At 38.9% G+C, this 23,341-nt stretch overlaps 1 protein-coding gene across 4 annotated transcripts in view; it reads right to left on the bottom strand.

The window, feature by feature from the left end:
• SEPHS1 (selenophosphate synthetase 1) overlaps positions 1-23,341 on the bottom strand; it is a 25,385-nt gene continuing 2,044 nt past the window's right edge. For 2 of the 4 annotated variants that reach the window (XM_062581078.1, XM_062581086.1), the window contains exons 2-9: positions 21,947-22,208; positions 18,670-18,773; positions 14,147-14,254; positions 13,142-13,296; positions 12,290-12,380; positions 8,794-8,893; positions 6,918-7,130; positions 1-1,114 (exon numbers count right to left, since the gene is read on the bottom strand). In XM_062581078.1, the coding sequence (XP_062437062.1) occupies positions 900-1,114; positions 6,918-7,130; positions 8,794-8,893; positions 12,290-12,380; positions 13,142-13,296; positions 14,147-14,254; positions 18,670-18,773; positions 21,947-22,139 (1,179 nt within the window). In that variant the 5' untranslated portion in view covers positions 22,140-22,208 and the 3' untranslated portion in view covers positions 1-899. Of the gene's footprint in view, positions 1,115-6,917; positions 7,131-8,793; positions 8,894-12,289; positions 12,381-13,141; positions 13,297-14,146; positions 14,255-18,669; positions 18,774-21,238; positions 21,420-21,946; positions 22,209-23,341 lie in introns of those variants that run through there. The other 2 variants (XM_062581097.1, XM_062581106.1) reach the window with 2 other exon arrangements.

A 23,341-nucleotide genomic window follows, 5' to 3' on the forward strand; every position in this document is an offset into this window, starting at 1 on the left:
TAATCACTATACAAAATATAAAATGTATTAAACACTACCATCCACAGAACAGGTTTATTTTAGTTTGATTATATTTAAAAATTATTTGTGTAGTTATTTATATAGTGAATTGTAAATGAATATTATACAGTAACCTCCTTTTGGTCTGCAAAACCTTTGTTGCACTATAGCACATCCAATCACATTGCAAAAAATTATTATTTTTCCCTACTATCAATAAAGAAAACAATCATTGATAATACAGTAAATATTGTCAGGTCTACAAATAATGAAATTAAAAAATGACTCCTCCGACTCTGAAGCGCTTTCCATGCAAAGTCAGCACTTGCTTCTTTAAACAGAGTGCACTACCAAGCAGTGTCAGGGTCGTAGATGCTCTTGGTAAGACTAAACCTTACAAAAATCAAAGATTGAATGCAACCATGCAACCCTCTTACTACTGGGTATACCCACTGTGTTGCTTATCAATTTATTGCCTTTCTGGAATATCATTCAAGGCATCAAAATTAGACTTATGATAAATATACATATAATGAAAGGACACAAACTGCTATTTGACACTACTACTGGTAATGTCTGTGCTACGTGAAAGCACCTTTAAAAAGAGCCTATGCGGCAAGAGATAAGTGTCTAAAGATTCAAAATGAATCAACAGTATTGGATAACAATATAATTCTCAACTCAGAAGCTGCCTCAAGATTAGGTGCATCTTCAGTTAATGTAACAGGAAAAAAAGGCAATGGATTTTATTTTATTAATTGTATCCACTCATAAACTGACCTAAGGCCACCAGATGTGCAGACACAACAAGTTTTCTTTTCTTTTTTTTTACAGTTCTTTAAATTGTAGGATGATAAAGGAATAGATCTATTTAAAAACAAACAGCTATTTCATCTATATTAAGAGGTGGCACCAGGCGTTGGGTTCACGTTCTGAGTGGCCACCTGTGGTGCAACTTCAATGATTCGTGGTTTGTCTATAATTCTGGCCGTGCGGTTGCCCTTCTCTACAATGCCAATAATCCATGCTTGGTGACCTTCACCATATTTTGGAGACTTGATCTCAGCACAAAAGCGTGCTGCCTGTTCTCGTGGTAAACAGATGAGGAGGCCTCCTGCAAAGAAAAAACAGAGCATTAAATGTCTGATTACAAAGCATTTCTACCTTGGTCTGCCAAATCCCTATTTAGACAAGTACTTGATGACTTCAGTGAATTCTGACAGACTGCAGGACTCCAGGAGAAGACATGGTGAAAGTCTGTGAGCTCTCACTTTACAGAAAGAAGTTTGTTCCTGAATTCAGCATTGGTGCATATGTAAATGAAGCCAAATACGCACAAAAGACGTTGGCAAAATGACACTGTACTGATGCCAACAGATGACAAACAACACTGGCATTGTAAACTTCTTGTAGAGGCACTTTGCAATCCTCTGCTAGGAGTATACACACAGAAACATTTTCAATCAAGGTCATCTTCAGGTACCTATAACCACATATTGGTAACTGCTGATTCTGCAAGTAATCCCATTGATTGCTATGAAATCATTCATTAAGCAGGGACTGTTAGAAGTCAGAAAATTAAATACATGCTTGATCCTGCGCTCCCTGTGACAGCCAGGACCCATTTGCTAATAGGGATTTTCTAAGCTACTGCCTTTCCCAGAAGGCCTTTTTTCTCACAGAGAAAACTGCAAAAATACTTCATCTACTAATGCATGCTCTTCTGGAGCAGCACAATAACCAGTTTGCAAGGCTGCCATTCACTTATTAAACCAACAAACACTTCCATTCTAAGGATCCCAAAGCACTGAATAAGATGACTTTACAAGTGAAGTACTAAGATGAGTTTCATCACCCACTCTGGCACAAACTTCCAGGAGGCTCTGGACAAATCATTAAGTATTTTGCTATCCTCCCCTCTATTACTAAAATTTAAGAGTTGTTCTATATTTCCTACCTTTTTTAGATTTATGCTGTGTGGCCTATGAAACACTGCACCACAGAACAATAAATTAATCTGCAGATGCCTAGTTAAGCCTCAAATATTACATGCAAACAGTTTTTACAGCTCTTGCCTGTACACTGCTGTATTCCAATAGAGAGCAGCCTCTTTCAACTTTCAATTTATCCAAACAGGAATTAGACACATGCTGAGGCTGGCCTACTCTTAAAAGGAGAATGATAATACTGGAGTACCCACAAGTTGTTTGACCCAAAGTCTTCCTGCCTCAGTGAAGGGCAGCAAACCAGCATCCCAGCCTCCGCTGCTTGGAAACGGGGCCATCAGATCCGAACCAAACTTGGAAGCCAAGCGCCATCTACTGAGCCAGCTGCCCTGCTCAGCTCATGGCTCACGCATCCCTGCACCTTAGTGGCGTTCAGACAACTCCCAAGCACGCTGGATACCTCTACATGGAAACTGCTTTTCCAAGCAAACAAGAGAAGTGGTGACTACGGATGCTTTTAATTTAAGGCTATGAGAAGAAGTAGCTATTGAACATTAAGTTGGAGAGAAATATTTGACTATGAAAATTGTTTTTTAGGTTTTGTATGGAGTAAATGAGTGTGCTATCCATAAAAATGGCTAGCTATGACAGACATACCAGAACATAAGAACTTCCAGGTATCTCCATCAAGAACAAGAAACACAATGTTTTAAGCTCTTCCAGATGTAATTCCTTTGCAGTTCATTTGCCTGTTAAGTACCATTCTCATGGAAGGCTCTAAATCAAATTGAAGAATATTTCATGTCACAGTGCCAATGAGCCAGGAAAGAAGTTTAAGTGATAGTGCAGAGAATTTACTAACAGTCAGAAGGGAGGAGTTGAAGTATTGCAGAGAAAATAAGCAGGAAGAGCAAGATAACAACTTTCACTCATTATCTTTTCTCCACACAAATTCTACAGTTTTTATCAGTTATACGCACAGTATTACGTTCTTTGTCGAGATCAGAAAAGTATGCCAAAATGCAAGTTTCTAATCAAAAAAACATTTCCCACTTGACTGCTACATCCCACAGTTTGATCAGGAGCTCTTAATAAAGGCTGTGGGCTACTCTTGATCAGTTATAGGATTCCTATCTGCAAGGACTGTAATTACTTCTCTGGTAGGTTGACTGGTCTGTTTAACCCTTTGGGTAAGTCCTAAGATTTTTCCCACTATGCTTCTAGCATTCCTAGCTGCTCTGAGCAATTTTTGTCCCATGGATAACCACAAGAAGCCTTCACCTGTGCAAGGTTAGAACGACCAGGAATCTGACTTGCTGCAATGTGCTATTCCTACGGAAAACAAAGCAGCAGTGCCACTCTGCACTGAAGCAAGCAGCATTCCCTGTGTATCTCGTGCTAGCAGCAGGTACCAGTGACGTTATACCAGGTGTACTGGTAGCAGTAACGGTATACCATTAGCCACCACTGAAGACAAAACAAATGGGCCACAGACTGCATGAACAAATGGCCTTGGCAACTTGAGAATTCATTGCGTGCTTCCCATTTTTTGTATTGAAAGGAAGCAGATACTGCCATCTGTCCTGGCTTACATCTCTAAAATTTATTTTTTTTTTAAAGAGATTTTGACCATACCCATTTTTAACTGTTGTACTGCAAGCAGAAAACTGAACACAGAACTGAACTACAAAAGCACAAACTAGACCAGACAAAGCTTTCCAAATAAGTGGAGAAACGCAAATAGTTCCATGAATGAAAACTAAGTGTCCCTGCTTCTGCTAATGCCTCTATCATAGGGACTAATAAAAAAAAATGAGATCGTTTGCCTTTCCTCTCCTCAGGCACCAACGCAGTCCTCCTATCCTATCCATCTGCCTATTTTCATAAAATTTACAGAAACATTGCATCTTTGAAATTCTTCTCCTACACTAAAAAGGTTTGTTGACATCCGTCAACAGCTTCAGAAGTTGTTAAAAGAGGACTGAAAAAAATGCACATGCATAAGTATCCCATACAGAGTGATACTGCAACTTATTTCTGCAAGTAGCCAGTCTAATAAACACAATTAAAGTGACTGAAAACATCCTCCCGACTGCAACTTTAACCATTAGCAAAAGTTACCTATAAGATAGCACAAAATCATGTAAAATTGATTTTTAGTAAAACTAACATTAAGCAACTATGTCTGCAGGATGAAACAGATGACATAAGAGATCTTTCCAACACTGACTTTTGCCAACAGGTGCCCAGCAAATGCACATCAGAAAAAACAAGTCTTAAATCCATTCAAATCCTTTTCCAGCAAGTTTCTCATTGTCTGCCCACTCTGCTGCAAAACATCTGTTCATAAATGAAGAAGCTGCAAACATAACATTTCTGGAAGTTTAAGACAACACAATAAAGGTATATCTATAAGATAAGAACAGCCCTGATGAGTTACCCTAAAAGGCACCCTCACAACTGGATCTACAGCTGCAGCAATGCACATGCTTGTCTCCATACCAACCAACCTTGGGACACAAAGTGTGCAAACAGCATGGGTCTGAATGCTGTACAGTCATCTCAGCACACTGTTCCCAAGCTAATACAGACTTCTGCACGGTGTCAGGCTATCTGTTTAAATATAAAGCCCACAGGACTGCAGTTACACCGCTTTCAGACCAGAGCTAACATGTCCACGTGGCTACAGATCTCTGCAATATTAGGTAGATACTACCCCATAACAAATTCCTACAGCCATCTCTAATGTCAGAAATACAATGCTAATTAAATCAAATATACATACATATCCAAAATTCATAAACAAATGAACGTGTTGTTGGTCTTTTTAAAATCAACATCTACATATGCTGAAAGGTAAGCCAGTCAGAGATTCAAAAGACACTCCTTACTCTTATTCCCAAGTGGCAGCATCTAGTTTATGTTCCAAAGTCAACTGTTCTCCACTTTCAAACATTCTTACAGCACTGCATACCACTGCACTGCTTCACATTCTTTCAAGGAAAAGCCAGCATTAGCACTGGATGCAGGATGGACAGCTCTGAAGACTCAAGTTCTTGGTTTGCTGTTAAGCTATATTCACACCAACTGCTACACAACCCTCTGCCAGGGCCACTCACCTGAAAGCACCTTGTGAGTAGGGCAGTTCCAGCTCCATGTCAATGAAATTTTGGCCTATTTGCAACCAATAGCACTGCCTAATGGCATTTGTTATTTGGCACTCTGGTCATGCGGACTCCCAGGTAGTAAGAGCTGGTCTGATATTATCAAATTTATTCACACAGCTTGCCAAAGAGCCACCAGATATTTCTGGTCTCTGCTGACTAAAGCTGGATTTGAACTGTTGAAAGGGTTCACATCCCATATCCTATTACACAGCATCTGAGCTATACAGTCTCTCTAGGACAGAGCGTCTGTTTAAACACAGATGGCTAGGGAACAATTCAACAGATCATGGCAAGTTGTGTATTCACTAGGGGAAAAATTTATGGCTCTCACTGTGATGTTTCTTTCCAGATCTTTGGACTGTTTTGCTACAAGGGGCCCCCTCTGTTGCAAACTGCAGAGAACTTGGATAATACTTCTGGAGAGCAGGAAGGAGGTGGGGGTTAGGAGATAAGAGAAAAAGACATATTTCTTGCTCTACTTTCTCTTTGGGAGATAGAGAAGATAGAGTGTGATTAAAGAAAAAAAATGTAACAGGACAGAAGATTCAAGAGAAAAATGAAGTATAGAGACTTCCATCAGAAGTATTTATTCCAGTAGGCTAGATGGACTATTCTCAATGGTCAGAAAATGTTCAAATATATCAGAAGTTTTTACCACATGATGATTGTTTAAATGCTTACCTGAAATTAACTGTAAGCTAATAGTCCAATTCTCAGTACATTTTTGTCATGTCTGTATTTATTGTCACTACATATGCCAGCTTTATTGAATAGAGAGCTAAAATACTGAAGTCAGAGACCAAATTCTTTTCTTGCTAGTAGTTACAATCCCTTAAAGTCAGGTTGCATAAAAACATGGGGTACAAAAAATAAAAATCTATATTCCTGATGTCTGCGTGTAGTGGACAGAGAAGGCCACAGTCTCCGAGACTGGACACTCAGCATTGAACGCCACACACATTTATGAGAAACACAGCACTCCTTTGATTGGCAAGCTTACTGTGTGTAGTTTTACTTTTGAGAGAACTCAGTGTCAGCTGTGCTGGGATATTCTGTAGTTAATAACTGAGAAAAAAAATAGGTTTCAAAAGAAAAAAAAGAAATCACAGAACTCTAACTGCAAAATGTTCCAGATATTCAACACAGTAAGGGTTCTATAATACAGTGTTTCAAAAGGAAGGAGAAGGCATTCCAAATAGGATGGTAGTTTGGAAATTATGCTGAAGTCAATTGTGAACAATTTTATGGCCAATGCTCATCAGAATCATAGACCAGAATCATAGAATCAGTAAGTTTGGAAGGGACCTCTGGAGATCATCTAGTCCAACCCTCCTGCTCAAGCAGGGTCACCTAGAGCATGGTAGACAGGGTTGCATCCAGGTGGGCTTTGAATAGCTCCAGAGAAGGAGACTCCACAACCTCTCTGGGCAACCTGTGCCAGTGCTCTGTCACTTTCCCAGGGAAGAAATTCCCCCTCATATTCAGGCGGAACTTCCTGTGCTTCAATTTCTGCCCATTGTCTCTTGTCCTGTTGCATGGGACAACTGAAAAGAGTTTGTCCCCATCCCCTTGGCACCCTCCCTTCAGGTACTTGTACACATTGATAAGATCCCCCGTCTTCTCTTCTCAAGGCTAAACAGTCCCAGCTCTTGCAGCCGTTCCTCATAGGGCAGATTAGCTTGTCTATACCCCAGATCAACTGTGGTTTTGAATGCAACACACAGCATTTGTGGCTGTACATTTGAAATGGTATTAAATTAGGATGTGGAGGTGCAGGGAAGGAAAAAGGAGGCGTGTCACTCACCTGAGGTCTCTGGACAAGTCCCGTGCATGAGGCCAAACATATTGCCACAAGCCTTACTGACAGCAGCCATCTTGGCAAGAACAGGAAGATTATGAATAACGAAGGACACCTCATTTCGCTGCTGTTTGGCCAGGTTTTGTGCATGCCCCAGGATTCCAAATCCTGTGATGTCCGTAGCTGCATGTGCATTGAAAGTGTGCATGAGTCCAGCAGCTTCAAAACAAACAAACAAAAAAATTCAGTAAGCGCAATGCTTCAACAATACAGTGCACAGTTGAAATGAAGTTGCTACCTTTGATTTGAATCAGATTCGCTGACTTTTTATATATAAAAAAATTAAATCTCAAATTAAAAAAAATCATGCTGGAAGGCAACTGGAATTCACCAACGCTACATGTAACCTTTTAAAACATCAGCTTATATTTCAGGTATTATTGTATTAAATTATACTGAAAATTTAACACCAAAGTTAAATTTATGAGCATGCTCTATTAGACATGTGCTACTAATTTATATTAATGTGTATATATACACACTAATATATATGTATCCTATACATATACACTAATATATATATTATATATATATAATTTATACCCCTAAGAAACAGGGGTGTACTCCTGTCAAACTTCCCCAAAGTTTAGGGCCAGAGAGTTTGAGCTCACTTTTGCTTCATTAACAGCAAAGACCAGATTCATATTGGGTCAATTTGCTCACGTCTCTCTCTCTGCCACTCAAGTTCTACTGTGACCGTTTTCTGAAGTTCTGGACTTACTTTACTTGAGTTCTTGATACTTGGTTTAAGCGCTTAAAAACAAAGCATGGAGACTGTGGGGGGAGGGAGCGCATGTGGTGGATGGACAGGCAAAGCCAGTCTGAAGTCCCAGCCTCCCCACCTATGCATTCATGGAATTCTTAGGTATTTGCAACTGCAGAGGCCTGGCTTTGGAAAGGCACCTCTGTAGCCAGAACAATAGCTCCAGTTAAGAATATTTAAGTGTTGTTAAAGGTGGCTGACAAAAGAGTGGAGAAAAACAAAGCCAAGAATGTTCTGCCTTTCTTTGGTGCTTCCCAATACATAAGCAGGACCCAGAAGTATTCTTTTCCATTAAGACAATCCTGGTCATTTATTTTTCCTGGAAGACTTTGTGAAAGAATGAAAAAAATCAGTGAGATGAAATAACAAATGCCAAATAAAATCTGAATAAATGGGAGAAGGATATTTAACTATCCCTGTCCCTTCAACTGAGGTTTAAGAAAACACCTAATTCAGCTCTCTGCTCCTCCAAAGACAGCTTGACCTGGCTTAATGTTTCTGGGGTAAAAGCATAACCTTTGCCTTCCAAACACTAAAAGAAAGGAAGAAAAACAAAAAGAAACCACATGCTACATTTTCCACAATTGGGGAAGCACAAAAGTTAAAATTTTGAAACAAAAATGAAAAACTTCTGCTTTATTACTCTATTCCCCATTTTTTTTTTAACCTTACTGCAGTCAGACCTTTGTGAGTTCCCCAGGCACAGGAAAAAAAAAAAAAAAAAAGGAACAAATCCAATATATTTCTCTTTAAAACATCCTCTAACTCACTTGGATGTTAGTTGCTGCACTCATATGAGTCATAATCATCTCCAGCAGCATTTGTGTTTCTGCTATATAATTAAAAGAGGGCGTTTGATTTTAATTTACTTGCTTCACAAACACTGAACAGAAGAAAGATGGGGCAGAAGGATGGGATAAAGCAGCTGTGCCATATTTCCCAACAGCAGAGAAATGAAATTAAATATGCATTTGACAGGAAAAAAAAATCCTACTCCTCCTCCCCCAAGCCAACCCTCTTCCCAACCCAAAACACACACACACACACACACCCTCTTACCTGTTCTGTTGAGCCTTGCCATATTCATCATTGCTTCCTGGTATGCTAGTTCTACATCTTCCTGTGTTACTACTAGTTTGATTTTATTCCATTTTTCTGGCTAATGGATGAAAAAGATGATTCCCTTAGGTTTTCATCTATACATTTTAAAACACAGCCTTATCACTTAAAAAAGAAAACAAACACACAAGGAAAATAGAAACTAGAATCCTTCATCTAAAATACATTATATTGCTTTTTTTGCTCAGTGTAGAGAAGGGCTGAAGGTTCAACAGTCAGGGTACTTTATGTGTGTGTCTACCGTACCTATTTACTATTATTATTATTTTAATACCTAATAGATATTAAGCACCTCATATCTCACTCTCCATGGCAGAGTGAAGTGGAATAACCTGCCCTATGTAAACAACTTCTTTGAGGCAACTCCCTGGCTTGAACTCCGCAGCCAAACAAAAAGAACTTTGTTGCTGGATATTGAGATTTGTAATTTCTGGTTTTTGTTTTTAAAAGAGAAAAATTCTCGATTCTACATCCAGATACTTTGACAAAAGGCCACTGCTACATGGAAGTCTGGCTCTCAGAAGGGCGTGTTCACTCCAGGGAGGTAGGATTAGGGGAATCTCATCAACTTCCTTTATAGTTTAAATTAGCCAATTACACTTTCTTTTATCCATCTCCAGTGTCTTTTATGGACTTACCCCTCCATCATATGCTAAGAAGTGCTTTTCATCCCAAAAGGGTCTCAGAACAATTTAGAAAACAGTACCTTATAAAGAGCAATCATTTCATTCATAGCTGAAATAATTCCAGAATGAAATGAAGCAACTATTTAACTGTTGAGAGCAACATTACAAACTGGTTTTCTTTCCCCCCTCTCCCCACAGTGAAAATAAAATTACAGAGAACTGAAGTAAATAAAAATAGGATTTTTAAAGCCACAATGTCTACACTGCTAACCCACAACACACACACACGTATATGTATACACACACACACAGAGCACAAAATTCTTAACCAAAGGTGCCATATCTGCAAGAACCTGCCTATGGTGCTGGATCAGGATAGGAACTTGTCAGAGAGCACTGACTTCCAGGGGTATAAAAGAGTCCAGAAGAAATGAGGTGAGAGAAAAGAGACTGGTCAGTCATGATACATTATTTATTAAGATCAAGGAAGTGTAGGAACAAGATCAGATCTGAAATTCGGTTAAGCTAGTTCCTACCCAAAAAGAAACACTTTTTAATTACATAAATGAAAAAAGAGCAAGATAAAAATAAATTAGGCTATTATAGGGTGGACAGAATACAGATTATTCTTATTGCAAATAACACTGAGCAATCCTTTCACCTAGTTTTCAAATAAGGTCTTTAGGCTCATCATGGGATGGAGACAGTTCAGATGATGGGAATAGAAATCACCACAAATGAGGCAGAAGCAAAACTGAAGGCTGAAATTAGGAGGGCCACAAACACAAGCAGGCTGGAACTCAGATGCAAATTCCTCATTACTATAGCAATCAGTTACTGGGATGGTAGGAACAGTAGGGAGGGAACAAAGCCCCCCCCAGTAAAAAACCCTTGACACCTTGTAAAGGGAACTTCAGATTTCTGAATGGAAAGGTATATCACAGCAGGGTTTAAAAACGCCTTTCTGTAAGAGATGCAGAGCAACCTTTCACGCTTTTAGGCTGAAAAAGGAAAAGGCAAAGGGCCTAGTTCTCAAATGTGGGCCAGTCTAGTCATTCCACATCATCAGCCTGGCAGCCGGAGCCACAACAAACAGCTCCATCACCCAGTATGTCCCTGCTCTGGTCCCCTGGGGCCCACAGGGACACCAGCTCCCTGTAGACTCTCCTTTTGCCCCTCTGTTGCAGCCAAGCCCCAGCTATGCTGTTGGCAGCAGCAACTAATGTCTGCAGGAACTGGGCAAGCAGGACAAATTTTGCCTCCATTTAGATTTTCCTTCTATAAGCAGCTCTGACATGGCTCTTGACAGGCTTCTGCCTTACCAGGAACTCATCTGCTACTGCTCTGGGTGCAAATACTTCAGCCTTTTTTATTTTTAAATTTGTTCTGGAGCTCCTAATCTCTACACTCTAGTTTTCCCTTCTTGTCTATGCATAAACATACTGTACCATGTACCTTCTCCCACATACTTTTCAATACAAAGTCAAATTCCTTACTGAAGCTTGATTTACTGGTGGCTTTGTGATGGGTAATTCTAGTTTCATTTTCCCTCCTTTTTCAAAAAAGAAAGCTAAAGAACAAGGCAGCACAACTACTCAGAAATTTGCCTATCACAACCAAAGATATATGCTGTTTACACATAGCAGGAGGATTGATTTCCTTGCTGCCTCCATTTTTCAGACCAGAAAGTGTTTCTAGTTGACAGTCAAGGAAATTAGAAATACTTGAAATATGTGAAAATTCAGAATATCCTTAATTTGCAAGTCTGTGTGTCAGTACAACAATAGATATGTTAAGAAGTGAGATTATGGCCAAAAAACATACTATAAAAGGATGTCTTGTTGTTTCACTTTTGTTCCTCAATGATTTTCATATCAAGATTATATGAGGCCCTGATCCTTATATTTGATTGGAAAATGCAGGATTCTGCAGCCTCAGAGGTCAAAATTGCTAGGCCAGGCCCTGTTAAGGAGGAAACAAATAAATACCTTTTTCTAGTTGTTCACACTTCAGACTCCAATGAAGGCTCAAGTTGGTTCTCTACCACTTTTGCTAACACAGACTTTGGAATTAGATTCACCTGACAATTTAGTGGCCAACAGCCAAGACGAAGTAAATTTGAACTCACTCCTCTGCCAGGCTACTTGCTCAGTAGTTGCACAAATAGTAAAGATGCATCTTTTTAAAATGTAAACTGAGCAGTTACAACTCTGCAGACATACTGGGAGCCAGACAATGTAAGCAGATGCCAATTTTACAGTCACTTTTTACTTCAGTAGTTACATTTTTGCCTGAAGTAACAGATGGAAATATGTCTATATACATAATGCCGCTAGAAATACTCTTATTGAATGCACAGAGCAATACATGTGAAATGTAGATATGTTTCCATGTACACAAGCAGAGAGCTCTTGAATACAGACAGCAATTCTGGCCCAACCGACATCAGCAACCTTTTCCCAATTATTCTGGCAGGTAGAGGAGGGCATAATTTCACCCAGGATGTTAACCTGTAGCTCTGTTAGTCAACAATTTTGTTTATTACAGCAGTGCCCGAGAACTACCAAGAATTAGACCCAATTAAATTGGACTTGATATCAACAGAAAATAGCAAACTGTCTCTATTCCAAAGGTTTACATATAAGCAAATAAGGCTGAGATCAAGGAAGAAGCAGGAGGGACAGATGGTAGATCGTTCCCAGATGAGCTCCCAATATATCTATTACACTTTTTGATATTTTGAGGCTTTGGGGGAAACAAGGAAGGCCACCTTTAACTCCCCCCCCCCTTTTTTTTTTCAGTTTACTCACAATATCTAGCCACTGGTGGACAGCTACAGCCACTTGAGTTCCCAAGGGTTTAGTTAATACAAGCACATCTCCTGGCACTGCATTGTCTGGCCTGAAAACAAAGAATTCATATAAATTAGGGAGTGAAATTTATACATTATTAGGAATAAGCACTGATAATTCACAGTCCCATATATTTCATTATGCAACTGAAAAAAAAAAAAAAGCTAATTGCAGAATTAGCCTTTGGGATTCGTCAGCACACGATATTACTGAGCAAAAGAGTTGCAAACTTATTTAAAAGTGCTAACCCTTCTTTCATATAATAGAACACTTCTTACAATCAGAAACACACAAAACTACGTCTTTTCTATCAATTTATTGCAGGCATAAGATCGGATAGGAAAAAAGTCTGATCTATCTTTGTTAATCAGCGCATAAGATAATAACCAGCTAGGATCAGGAACAAATTCCTTTCTATACCATAACATGCCATGGTGGGACATTCAAGATTGGCTACTGTTAAATGGCCAGAATGCTGCAGTTACAGCCATTAATAGGATAACTGGGACACTGTTTAAAATGTTCATCTAAGTATGACAAAGAAGTATGTCCCAAGTAGTCTTTAATGCCTTTTAAGGTTAGAAGCTTAACTCCTTTCAAAAGGAGAACAGGATCACAAGATATTGGTGGTGGTGGGGGGGGGGAATAAAAAGACCAAAATACATAACATCTGTTGAGTGCTAAGAACAAACACAAGCAAGAGAAGGTACAGCTTTATTCAGCAAGAGAAAGATCACAAAATGGTATTTAAAGGATTTTTAATGTAACACTTCAGACTAGTGCCTTTGATTGTTTAGTGATTTAACTTACATTATAAATTCATTAGGCTGACAGACTGTCGTGGCCACTCCTCCTAAAACAATCCAGGGATTTAACACTGTTTGGCCACCAGTAACAGATGTTCCTGCCTCTTCTGCTGCATCTTTGAAACCCTGGATAATTAGAGGCATCACTTTGTCTCTTTCCTAGAGATCAAAACAGAAGTCAGAGTTCCATACACAGCAGTGTTACTCATTTCAAGACTGGTCCAGGACCTTAATTGCTCAAGCCAATCCCCTGATGGCAAGAGCTTATGACAGAAAAGCCAGCCTTAGGAAGAGGTTAGTCTCCTGAAAATGGTATGCTATTCCATAGAGCTACGGTTTTACAGCTCCTTGTAAAATGCTGAAGAAACATTTTCAAAAAGGTCACATGAAAGTAAGTCAGTCAGAGTTCTGGAAACTCAGAAGAACTATCTTGCTGTTATAATTGGGTACAGCCACAGCAGTGCAGTGCAATATCACAAAGTTAATCAAGCTGCAGTTGGCCTCCACTAACCTGCAAAAATTTCAAGTCACTCCCTTCTTAGAAGAAACAGTCCTTCTTTGCTAAAGCAAACAAACATGCTGGTCACTTCCAGAAAAATAACAGAAAAGAAAAGCAATCTGTTTTAGCTGCTTTTGCTTCAAAGAGATGTTATAAAACTGACATAAGAAAACCCAAAGTATCTGTCCAGATTGTTAGATCAATTGGTAATCAGCTGCTGCCTTGGGGCAATATTCTCCTGAATTGACAGGAATAGGGACATCATTTGGTGAAGATGAAGGTATTAGCAGAAGATTAAGATGACACTGAAAATTGAAATCTTAGCAATTGGCTTTGGAAAGCTTATGAAGCAAGAACCACACAATGAGCTGGGGCACTCAGTAAAGCCATGTCTTCAGCTTGTTTTTTTAAAAGAGCCCAAACTGTGAGGAGAAAGTACACTGAAAAAATATATCATGGCATGTACAGCTGTTTTGGCCCTTACTTCAAAAGCAAGTGCCAAAATCTTACCCTATCTGTCATTTTATTGCTGATTCCAAGGAGCATCAACATGTTGTCGCACTCTGTAACCCCCATGGCATAAAGGTCACTTAGGACATTGGCACACGCTATCCGCCCCTGAAAAAGAAAGAAAAAAAGCTGGAGGACTGTTTCTGTATGTTCAGGCAAACACCTGTCAAAACCAAAACTTCTGAGGTTGTACTCTAAGACAGCTCTTATTTCATAGGCTCCTGCACTCAGGAATCCAAAGATGTGACATAATGCATTTCATGTCATGTGTCCAGCTAAGAGTCCAGTCTAAGACAGATATCTGTTCCCTTCACAATCAATAAGAGAATTCCTCATAACTGCTTGGTCAAAGCTTTTTCTCACTGGCTATGCAAGAGTCTCATACAAAGAGTTTAGACCAGATTCCTAATTTCGGAGGCTGAAGTTAGGCAAGACTAGCTTTGATAACAAACTCAGTTTGTTTAAACTGATACATTCCTTTTAACTCAGCTCCAGCACAGAAGGGTACAGCACTAACTGTGGAGACTACAAGTAGGTTAACTTACAACTGCTAAGGAGCTAACCTAAAAAAGCTTATAGTGCTTCCTTATATTGTAGCCTTTTTCTGTTGGGATGTCAGTAAGAGGCTGGCCACAGAAGACAGCATATGCTGGGAATAAGAGAGCTCAGGATTGTCAGATGCAGGCATTGTCACCAATTCAGAGCACCCATACCTGCTGAAGGAATGCGTGCACTTATTCAGGTGACATTTTCATTTGTGCATTTTCTTAAGAGCACATACAAACTAATTAATATTTGTGTGTGTGTGTGTGTGTGTGTGTGTGTGCGCGCATGTGAGTGAATAACTCCATTAACAAAGCTTTCTCCAAGAAAGCCTAGTCTCCAAGCAGAGGTTCTCTGAAGAATTCTTAGAGCTGACGGGACTGAGAAGGGCTCACTTGGGTCACATGAGCTTAGTTACTCTAATTTTGGTAAATTAATGGGTCAGAGTTAATCTGCAAGTCAGGTTTCGCCAGGGTATGGACACAGCAGAGATGAGACACCAAGTTTCCTGGTGAAGATACAAAACTTCCTGATGAAGGATGTGCCTTAAGGGATATCAAAATCAAAGTGATTTTGAAGTATAGAACAAATTCTATGTGCTAGTCTGGAAGATATCATACACTTTAATACAGTTATTCTAGGTTTACAGCTGCAGAACTGCAATCAGAATATGGTTCTATAAATTTTAAATCTGTGGGGATTTTTTTTTTGTTTTATGTTTTTTTTCCTAAAGTTCAGAGGCAAAACCACCATGATAAAAACAGCATTAACAGATAAAAACTATGATTAAAGAAATAAGTCTTAGCTGGAAGACAGATTTAAAAAACAAAACAAAACACATTTCTGCCATTTCTAAACCCTTACAGTCTAATCACAGATACAAGATCTTTGCAGAAATTAATATTACCAGGTATTTACCTCACTTCATGATGACATGATATAACACCTCCAAATCACAATGAAATACAATGCAGTTTTTCATAAATTCAAGAGCTTCCATTGGCACCAGGCAACCCATCATGTATTTGCAACTGGAATATGATTTAATAATTTAAACTATTAACAGAAGAATCAGCTGTGCACTGCATGGGCTGATGAACATTCACTGTTAAATTTATAGATGTTAAGGACACTAAAGTCTGTCATTTTCCTTTTCTGTAAAGGGACTATCAAACTCTCGAGAACTATCTTCAGTATTTACCAAGCAAACTTCTGGTTTATGCCCTCTTAGAAATAACAGATAAGTTTTTAAAACCACAATGACAACAGCTCTCTATTCCAGTAGTCAGAGGTCAGCCTAACTCTAGTTTTACCTAATGACAAAATCATCATGCAAGCAAATCCATTGGGTGCAAGTCTCAAGTCTGAAGTAACAGAGGAAACGATATGAGATTTGCCATCACCAATAGACATGACAGGACTCAAACTAGCTTTAGCCTAGTTGTGTCCCACATTTCACTGAAATCTCGCTGAAACTCAAGTAACTCCTTAGAATACTAAGAACTATTTATAAGGGCAAAGAGTAGATATCAGACTCTCATCCTCAGTCTGGAGTAAAGAATCTTCAAAAGCATCAAGATATTCCCTGCAATGGAAGGGAACCCTTCCACCCCTCCAAACCAGCTAACTTCCTGCTCCTGTACTCAAAAAAGGCATCTCTACAACGTCATAAAGGGGGCCATGTAAGGCCTATTACCAATGTAGCTTGATACTTACTATGAAATCTATTCTCAATTGCTTACAACCTTTCCAATCACAAACCATTTAAGCTTCAAAGTCCTATGCTGGATACAAAGCCGAAGAAAAAGGTAAAGGGAAAAAGAAGGAAGAGTTTTTTTGCCTGTAAACTGAAGAACTTTAATTTTAAAATAGCCTTCCTTTTGTCTGTCTGACTGCCTGTTCTCTGAAATAAGAAATCTGAAGTTCGGCACAGTCCATATGCATTTCTGGACATTTTTTCTACCTCAGAGTCCAGCTTTGCATTTTCTGCTTACTCTTATTGCTTATTTTTTCCCTTGCACTGGGAAGACAGATCAGATAAGGAGCTGCATGTGTACAGATAGAAGAGATGAGACTCCGAAATGGACGATACACCTCCAAAACCAGACTAGAATTGACTAAGTAAAGAAACAGAGCAGAAGAACAGGAAGCAGAGAGCGGAACTGTGATAGTAACAGGCATGGGAGGAGGAGGACAGGGAAAGACACAGTTGGAGAAACAGGGCAGAGGCTTGGGAAGAACAGAGTCTAGAGCAGTCCTTTATGTACCCTGGGCACAAACTCAGAATTCCTGAATCTCACCATTCCTCTGCTCTTAAGAAGCATCCATAAACTTCCTGGCAAATTATTTCTCTCTCTTTTCCAACTAGTGTTGGTCCACACAGCAAATGGCAATCTGTATTTGCCCCAGTTACTCTAGTCCCCACATGAGAGAGGCCTGAACAGGGGATCCAGTCATTTCAACACTGCTGATAATTGCTGCGGGTATCGGCAAGAAGCCGTATGACATAATCTCTGTTCTCAGTTAGCTTTTAAGAAGAAATACACACAAGCAAACAGACTAAGAAATGGCAAGCCATTGCATTAGAAAGGAATTGCTAAGAATGAAAAACGAAGCACATGAGTACTCAGAAATGCTGAAGTTACGTTTTCTGGTGCACGTGGATCTCAGTACAGACTTTATCTAAAAGGCAGCCACTGGAGTTGGACTAAGGCCAAATTTACATTCTGCTCCTACCACATTGGCCTTAACCTTACTTGTGCATAAAACCAGCTATCTGTTACTGCAGCACCTAACTCCCTTGTATCTCCCAACAAGACAACACTCTTCAACAATACATTTTTTTTTCTGCCCCCCTATAACGTTCTCACATGATGTTAAAGCAAGTCCCTTGAATTAAACTTCCTGGGAGAGCTCGACAACTGTGTATTTTAGAAGCAAGTCTGAAATCTTGGCCACTCAAGTTTGCAGAAACAGAGCTCTGTCGGAACAGGAATCAAAGAATCTGTGCATACATACATGCAAGCATAACACCTGGTCAAGCATGCTGAAAAACTGAGTAGGTCCCTACCTCAGAGTGAGTATCCAAAACTTACCCAACAGAAGGATCTCACAGAATAAGCAGCAAAATAACAAAAAGCATGCAATCATATAAACAGAAGTAAAACAATACTTTAATGAAAATGAATTGCATTGAAATCAAACGCAATATGAACTCTAGCATTTTTCAACTTTCATTTAGCTAACATTTACTGTAGAGCTCCTTACAACCTTATTAGGATCTTTTTTAACACGTGTTCATTTCCTCATTGCCTTCTGCTCAAGTCAATACTGATCATGGCCACACATATCACCACAGAGAAATCTCCTTTCAAATGGACAGAATGAAACATGGACACAGAAAGAACCAAAGTCAAAGACTCTATAAAATTCTACAACTTACGCAAAGCGAACTTATCTATCTGCAGAGTGGAAATACTGCAATGGGAAAACTGGTGTTCACAAAGTACCCTGAGATTGCCAAGCGCTATTGTCAACTACTGTCATTTAGGCTTTTCCAGTTATAACTGGTTACCTGGTTATTTCAGAACCTCAAAAAGGCCAATTACAACATAACTCTCCTTGTAAGAGGAGCTCACTGTCTACTGCTTCACAGACAGCTTTTTTTCCCCCTCCTTTTGTGCTTTTCATGCCAAATCACACAGATCTACAGATGGAGGGAGCTTTGAATTTAAGGCAGCAGTCCTCCCTACTTTCACCCACACAAAGCAACACCATAACATTACTGGCCAACATGGAATGAATTACAGGATGAAAGACTATGCCTATCCCTCTTCACGTGTATTTGGAAAGAGGATGAATGTAGTTAATCAAACAATTAATACTGCATATCAAGAACAATCAAAATTCTCATCAGACTGGTAAGTGAGAAACACAAATGAAATCAGCAATACATCTAACAGTAAGTTTAGCCAACTTACCATCATATAAGGATCATCCACAATAGGATAAATATAATCTGTCGTCTGGACCAACGACAAACCTCCATGTCTTAATGGAATAACACATGTGTCCATCCCAATTCCTGCAAAGACATAAGTCCATCCATCTTATGAGTAACTTTGCCCTTGATTAACTGTTGTTCTAAATAAGAAAACTTATAGAACACTTCTGTGGAATACAACTCACAATGCTGTCTAAGCAAACATGGCAAATTTCCTGCCTTAGAGAAGGCACATAGCACATATAAGAGGAAAACCAACCAGAAAAAAAAAAGAAAAGAAAAGCTCATGTTTAGAAGATATAAACAGCAGAAAGCAAGAACTAAGCTACAATGTTCTACAGCTTGGTGCAATACAAGAGCAAGTTGCTTTTGAGAACATCCGCATTCATCTGCATATAATTTAAAGTTAAGAGGAACTGGATAAATTGCTATCATCAAAAGCAAATAGGTTTTCCCGTTACTCTCATTTTAATAAAAACATAGTGACAGTTTTTAAAAGGGCATAGCCTCTCAGAGAAGACATCTCCTCACTTCAGAAGCAATAAAAAGAATGGCACAATCACTGCTTAGGCCCCTGGTGAAAAATGATTCACCCACTTGGAACAAGTGAAACTGTGTTAATCTCTCCTTATTTCTGTGAGGCTGAAACCTGGCAAGATGATCTGCTAGACAGAACAACTCCTTTGAGAAAACATTATCACACTATCACACTAGTATCACATTAATAGTGGATATTTCAAACAGAATAAGCAATATTAAAATCTTTATAGGCATTTGCTGTGACACAAGAGCCTGCACAACAACAGCAGGTGATTAACTATAACATGCTAATTGATCTATGCAACCTGTCAATAGGCTTTTCCTGGTGGCAGTGGTAGGCAGCTCACCTCATTCCTTTGGTGAAAGCAAGGTACTTAGAATTACTTTGTATACACCATAGGGCAAGAGTTCTCCTACAAGCAGTTTTCAGGGATCAGATGTCACACAGTGACTTTTCCCCAGGTATTAGCAAAACACTATGCAACAACAGCTACAAGCCAGCATTTGGCAGTGTCCTGTACAGGACTGGTGCTAGCTGCTAGCATCCAAACTCCTAGTGAGGACACGGAGCAGCAGGCCTGCTAGGTAGCAGGCATACAGGTGGAGAGCTACCAAGCCAAAGATCTGATCACAGAATAAAAGAGATACTAAAGAAAGCTCACGAGTAGCAATTAAACACTGCTTATTCTCCACAGTAGCTACCAAGCTACTATGCACATCCAGTACTTCCAAGGAAAAGCTCATAAGCACTTACAGAGAAGTGGCTTGTGTACAGAAGCTATTTAGCCCTTGGTTCATCTATTGAGGCAAGGTTTTCATTAAATTTACAGCAAAAGTGCTGTTTGACAGACAGTCTCTAAAGAGCCACCATTGTCTTCCTGGCACTAATTTTCTCTTCTGCAAAAAAAGGACTTCCTAATTAAGAGAATCTGATAAGAGAGGTGTTTGAAAAAGAGATTTTCAAGTTTAATAATAGCTCAGAGAATTAATGCCCAAACTTGTAATTTCTTACTCATGGATACACTCAAGGCCATTTTTAAGATTACTCTGAATAATATCACTCGTAGAACACTAAAAATTAGTGAGGCAGAACCTGTTATTGATAATTTCCCTTCTGACTGCATCAGAAAAGCATAATACATATGCACAGGCTGTGAAGTTAGTTGGCCACCCCTTTTAAGCACAGGGCATCAGAGCAAGTAATACCAAATTAATCTGGAGACACATTTGTTAAAGGGATACTCATGAAGAAAAATCCATAGTTTTAGGGGATCTGAATTCTCCACTTTCTATTACTAACAGATTTCCTGTTACATATCACACCTATTTAGTGATCACATTAGCCTACTTTTTACCCTTTCATATAGCTGGAGAAGAAAAATGTATTAGCAGTTCCATTACTTTTTAGAGCCTGTAAAGTTTACAAGAGGGGAGAAAAACAGCTAGAAAATTAAATTTAAAACAAATTGTTAGTGATTTTGGAAATCTGCCAAATTCAAAATGCAGTTGTGAATAACTACTATTTAGTTTGGAAGGGAGAGCCAAACAAATAGCAATTTGGGGCCAAAAGAAGCTCATAGTATTCCTTACTAGGAAATACTATAGTGCCACTCCAGCTCTGCACACAATTACTGCTTAGATATTTCATACAAAGATCTCCATTGTTTAAGCAAAAACATGGGCTCCTTACTGATCTTCCACTGAATTCAATTTGTTCTGGAGTAATGCATTGAAACCTGTTAGTTTGCTAATATATAATTTGCCATATTAAAATAACTTTATACAAGTTACTGGAAACTAAATTGATAGTTAACTAACTTTGGAATAAATACTACACTGATATTCTTAATTTGAGGAAAAAAATCCATTCTGCACTGTAAAGCAGAGATTAAATATGCAGGGCTGAGTAAACAGACAAACAGAATTAAAAGTGTCATTAAACACATTATCTACGTTCATTTATCTATATCAACATCAGGTACAGTAGCTGGTATCAAAATACCTACATTTGCCCTGTTCCCCATGTAGATTGCTTGTGCAGGTTGTTTTCCCTTATTGCTTGCATCATTGTGCAAATATCAAAGAGAAAGTGAAGCTGGCAAGAACACAGAGGTCTTGTAAACACAGCTTTTTCCAGGTAGCTTCTATAGGTGAGCAAAAAAGTTAGAGTGGGGTACAATGAAAGGACTGAAAGGGAGAAAAAAAAAAGAAAAAGAAAAAAAAATCACACCTGTGAAACAATCCATTCCTAGTCTTAGCTGAAGTAAGTTTTCTTTTACTTCCTCACTTTCTCTCACTCACTCAGCGTTTAAGTCATGATTATTCACTGCATAAGTTTTAGAAGCTAATGTACTAATATGAATTTTCCACAATTAATTGATACTACTTTGTTTTGCAAAGCATCTACTGGGGAAAGGGAGGAGGAGACTGTAACTCCTAAGCATGTGTCTATGATTACAGCCATTCCCAGCTCTGTTTTTATTTCATAGTTGAGTGCACTGCAGCATGTTAAATAATTAAAATAAAAACCCGTTATTCTTATATCCCAGATGTCAACGAATGTCAAATATAGTCATTCTTCAGATTTCTAGATGCTGTGCATGCATTATACAACGTATCATTTTCAAACTGATTGAACAAATAGCAGATGAGATTGAGTCACTAAGCACATGAGAACAGAAGTATCTCAGGTGTCCAGAGATACAGCTACTTACCCAACCTGGGCATAACTGCCCCCAGGAACTGTTCATCTTCCTGAAAATGGTTTTCTTGTAGAGATTCAAGCAGTTTCTGTAAGACATCCTGAGGCACTTTACAGCCTGTGCCTTTAAGTTCAGTGAATCGGGTCAGACGGAAGCTCTTGTCCAGTTCATAACTTTCTGGGTTAAACGACTCCCGAACGGACATGGTTCTTTCACACAGACTGCTGGCCTTTCCCACCCCAGAGCAACGGTATCAGTTTCTTTGCTGATCAGTCTAATTAAAAAAATTGGGAACATTAGACATTCCTAGAACCTACAAGATGTTTTCTACGTAGAGCAAATTAAAAAGTAAGAAAAGAAAAGCACTTCACGTATTGTACTTGTTGTAACAGGTGAGTATCGTATCTCACACAACCCATTTCTCTGTGACCACAGAGGAATAACTCCTCTTCCTACCTTCCAATATTTAAGACTGTAATCATACCAGACCAATCACAGAATGATTTTTTCCAGTTATGCTGTGTAAGCTTTTCATTAAAAAAAGAATCTAACACATCAACGTTGTTCAACACAGAGGTAATGAAAGAAATAATAGTTCCCAGAGCACTGAGGCCAATTTCTAAAAGGAAACCTGGGCCCCGATCCTACAACACGCTCAGTGGAGACATCTGTTTGTACTCAGTTCAATACAGGATCATGACTTTAGTCATTAACATATTAATTTCAAAAATGATACACTTTTCAAATAATGGTTCAGCTTCAGTTCTAATGTAAGAAGCTGAAACTCCTTATTACACATGTTCTCCTGGGGGGAGGGGGGGGGAAGGGGGAGAGAGAGAATGACACAACCCCAGAGTTACCTTAGTACAGGTAACAGAAGAACAAAGAAGAAAAAGTATTTCATCAGGACGGTTTACCTGCGAACATGCCATTTTACATTTTAATATGTCCATAAAAATGAAATGTTGAAAAAAAATAATTTCTTGCTTCTGAAGCCCTTTTTTAGTCAAGTAATGATACTGAGAATACACAGAGAACTGTCCATTAGAACATTAATGTAAAAAGACACTGATGTAACTCATTTAATAAAATTCTTAACAATGCGCATCTAATTTTAGAACTTCTTTCCACTCTGACTCAGCCACACACCACACACCAAAACTAATAAGGCGCCTAACCAAAATGTTGACTTCTAAAGAGAAACAGCAGTGATCATTTGCAATTTATCTTCCTCAAAGAAAAAGTTTTCAGGAATTACTGAAAGTGATCTACACACAGCAGTTTCTTAGAAAGCAAGTATCTTGCGTAACAACAACAATGAGAACAGAGTTCAGCATGCATTACTGATACAATATGATAGTGATGATCATGCTGTCACTAGGTTAAGCTAAAAAGTAAGAAAACAAA

The sequence above is a fragment of the Rhea pennata genome, chromosome 1 (assembly GCF_028389875.1).
Source record: "Rhea pennata isolate bPtePen1 chromosome 1, bPtePen1.pri, whole genome shotgun sequence".
NCBI classification, from domain to species: domain Eukaryota; kingdom Metazoa; phylum Chordata; class Aves; order Rheiformes; family Rheidae; genus Rhea; species Rhea pennata.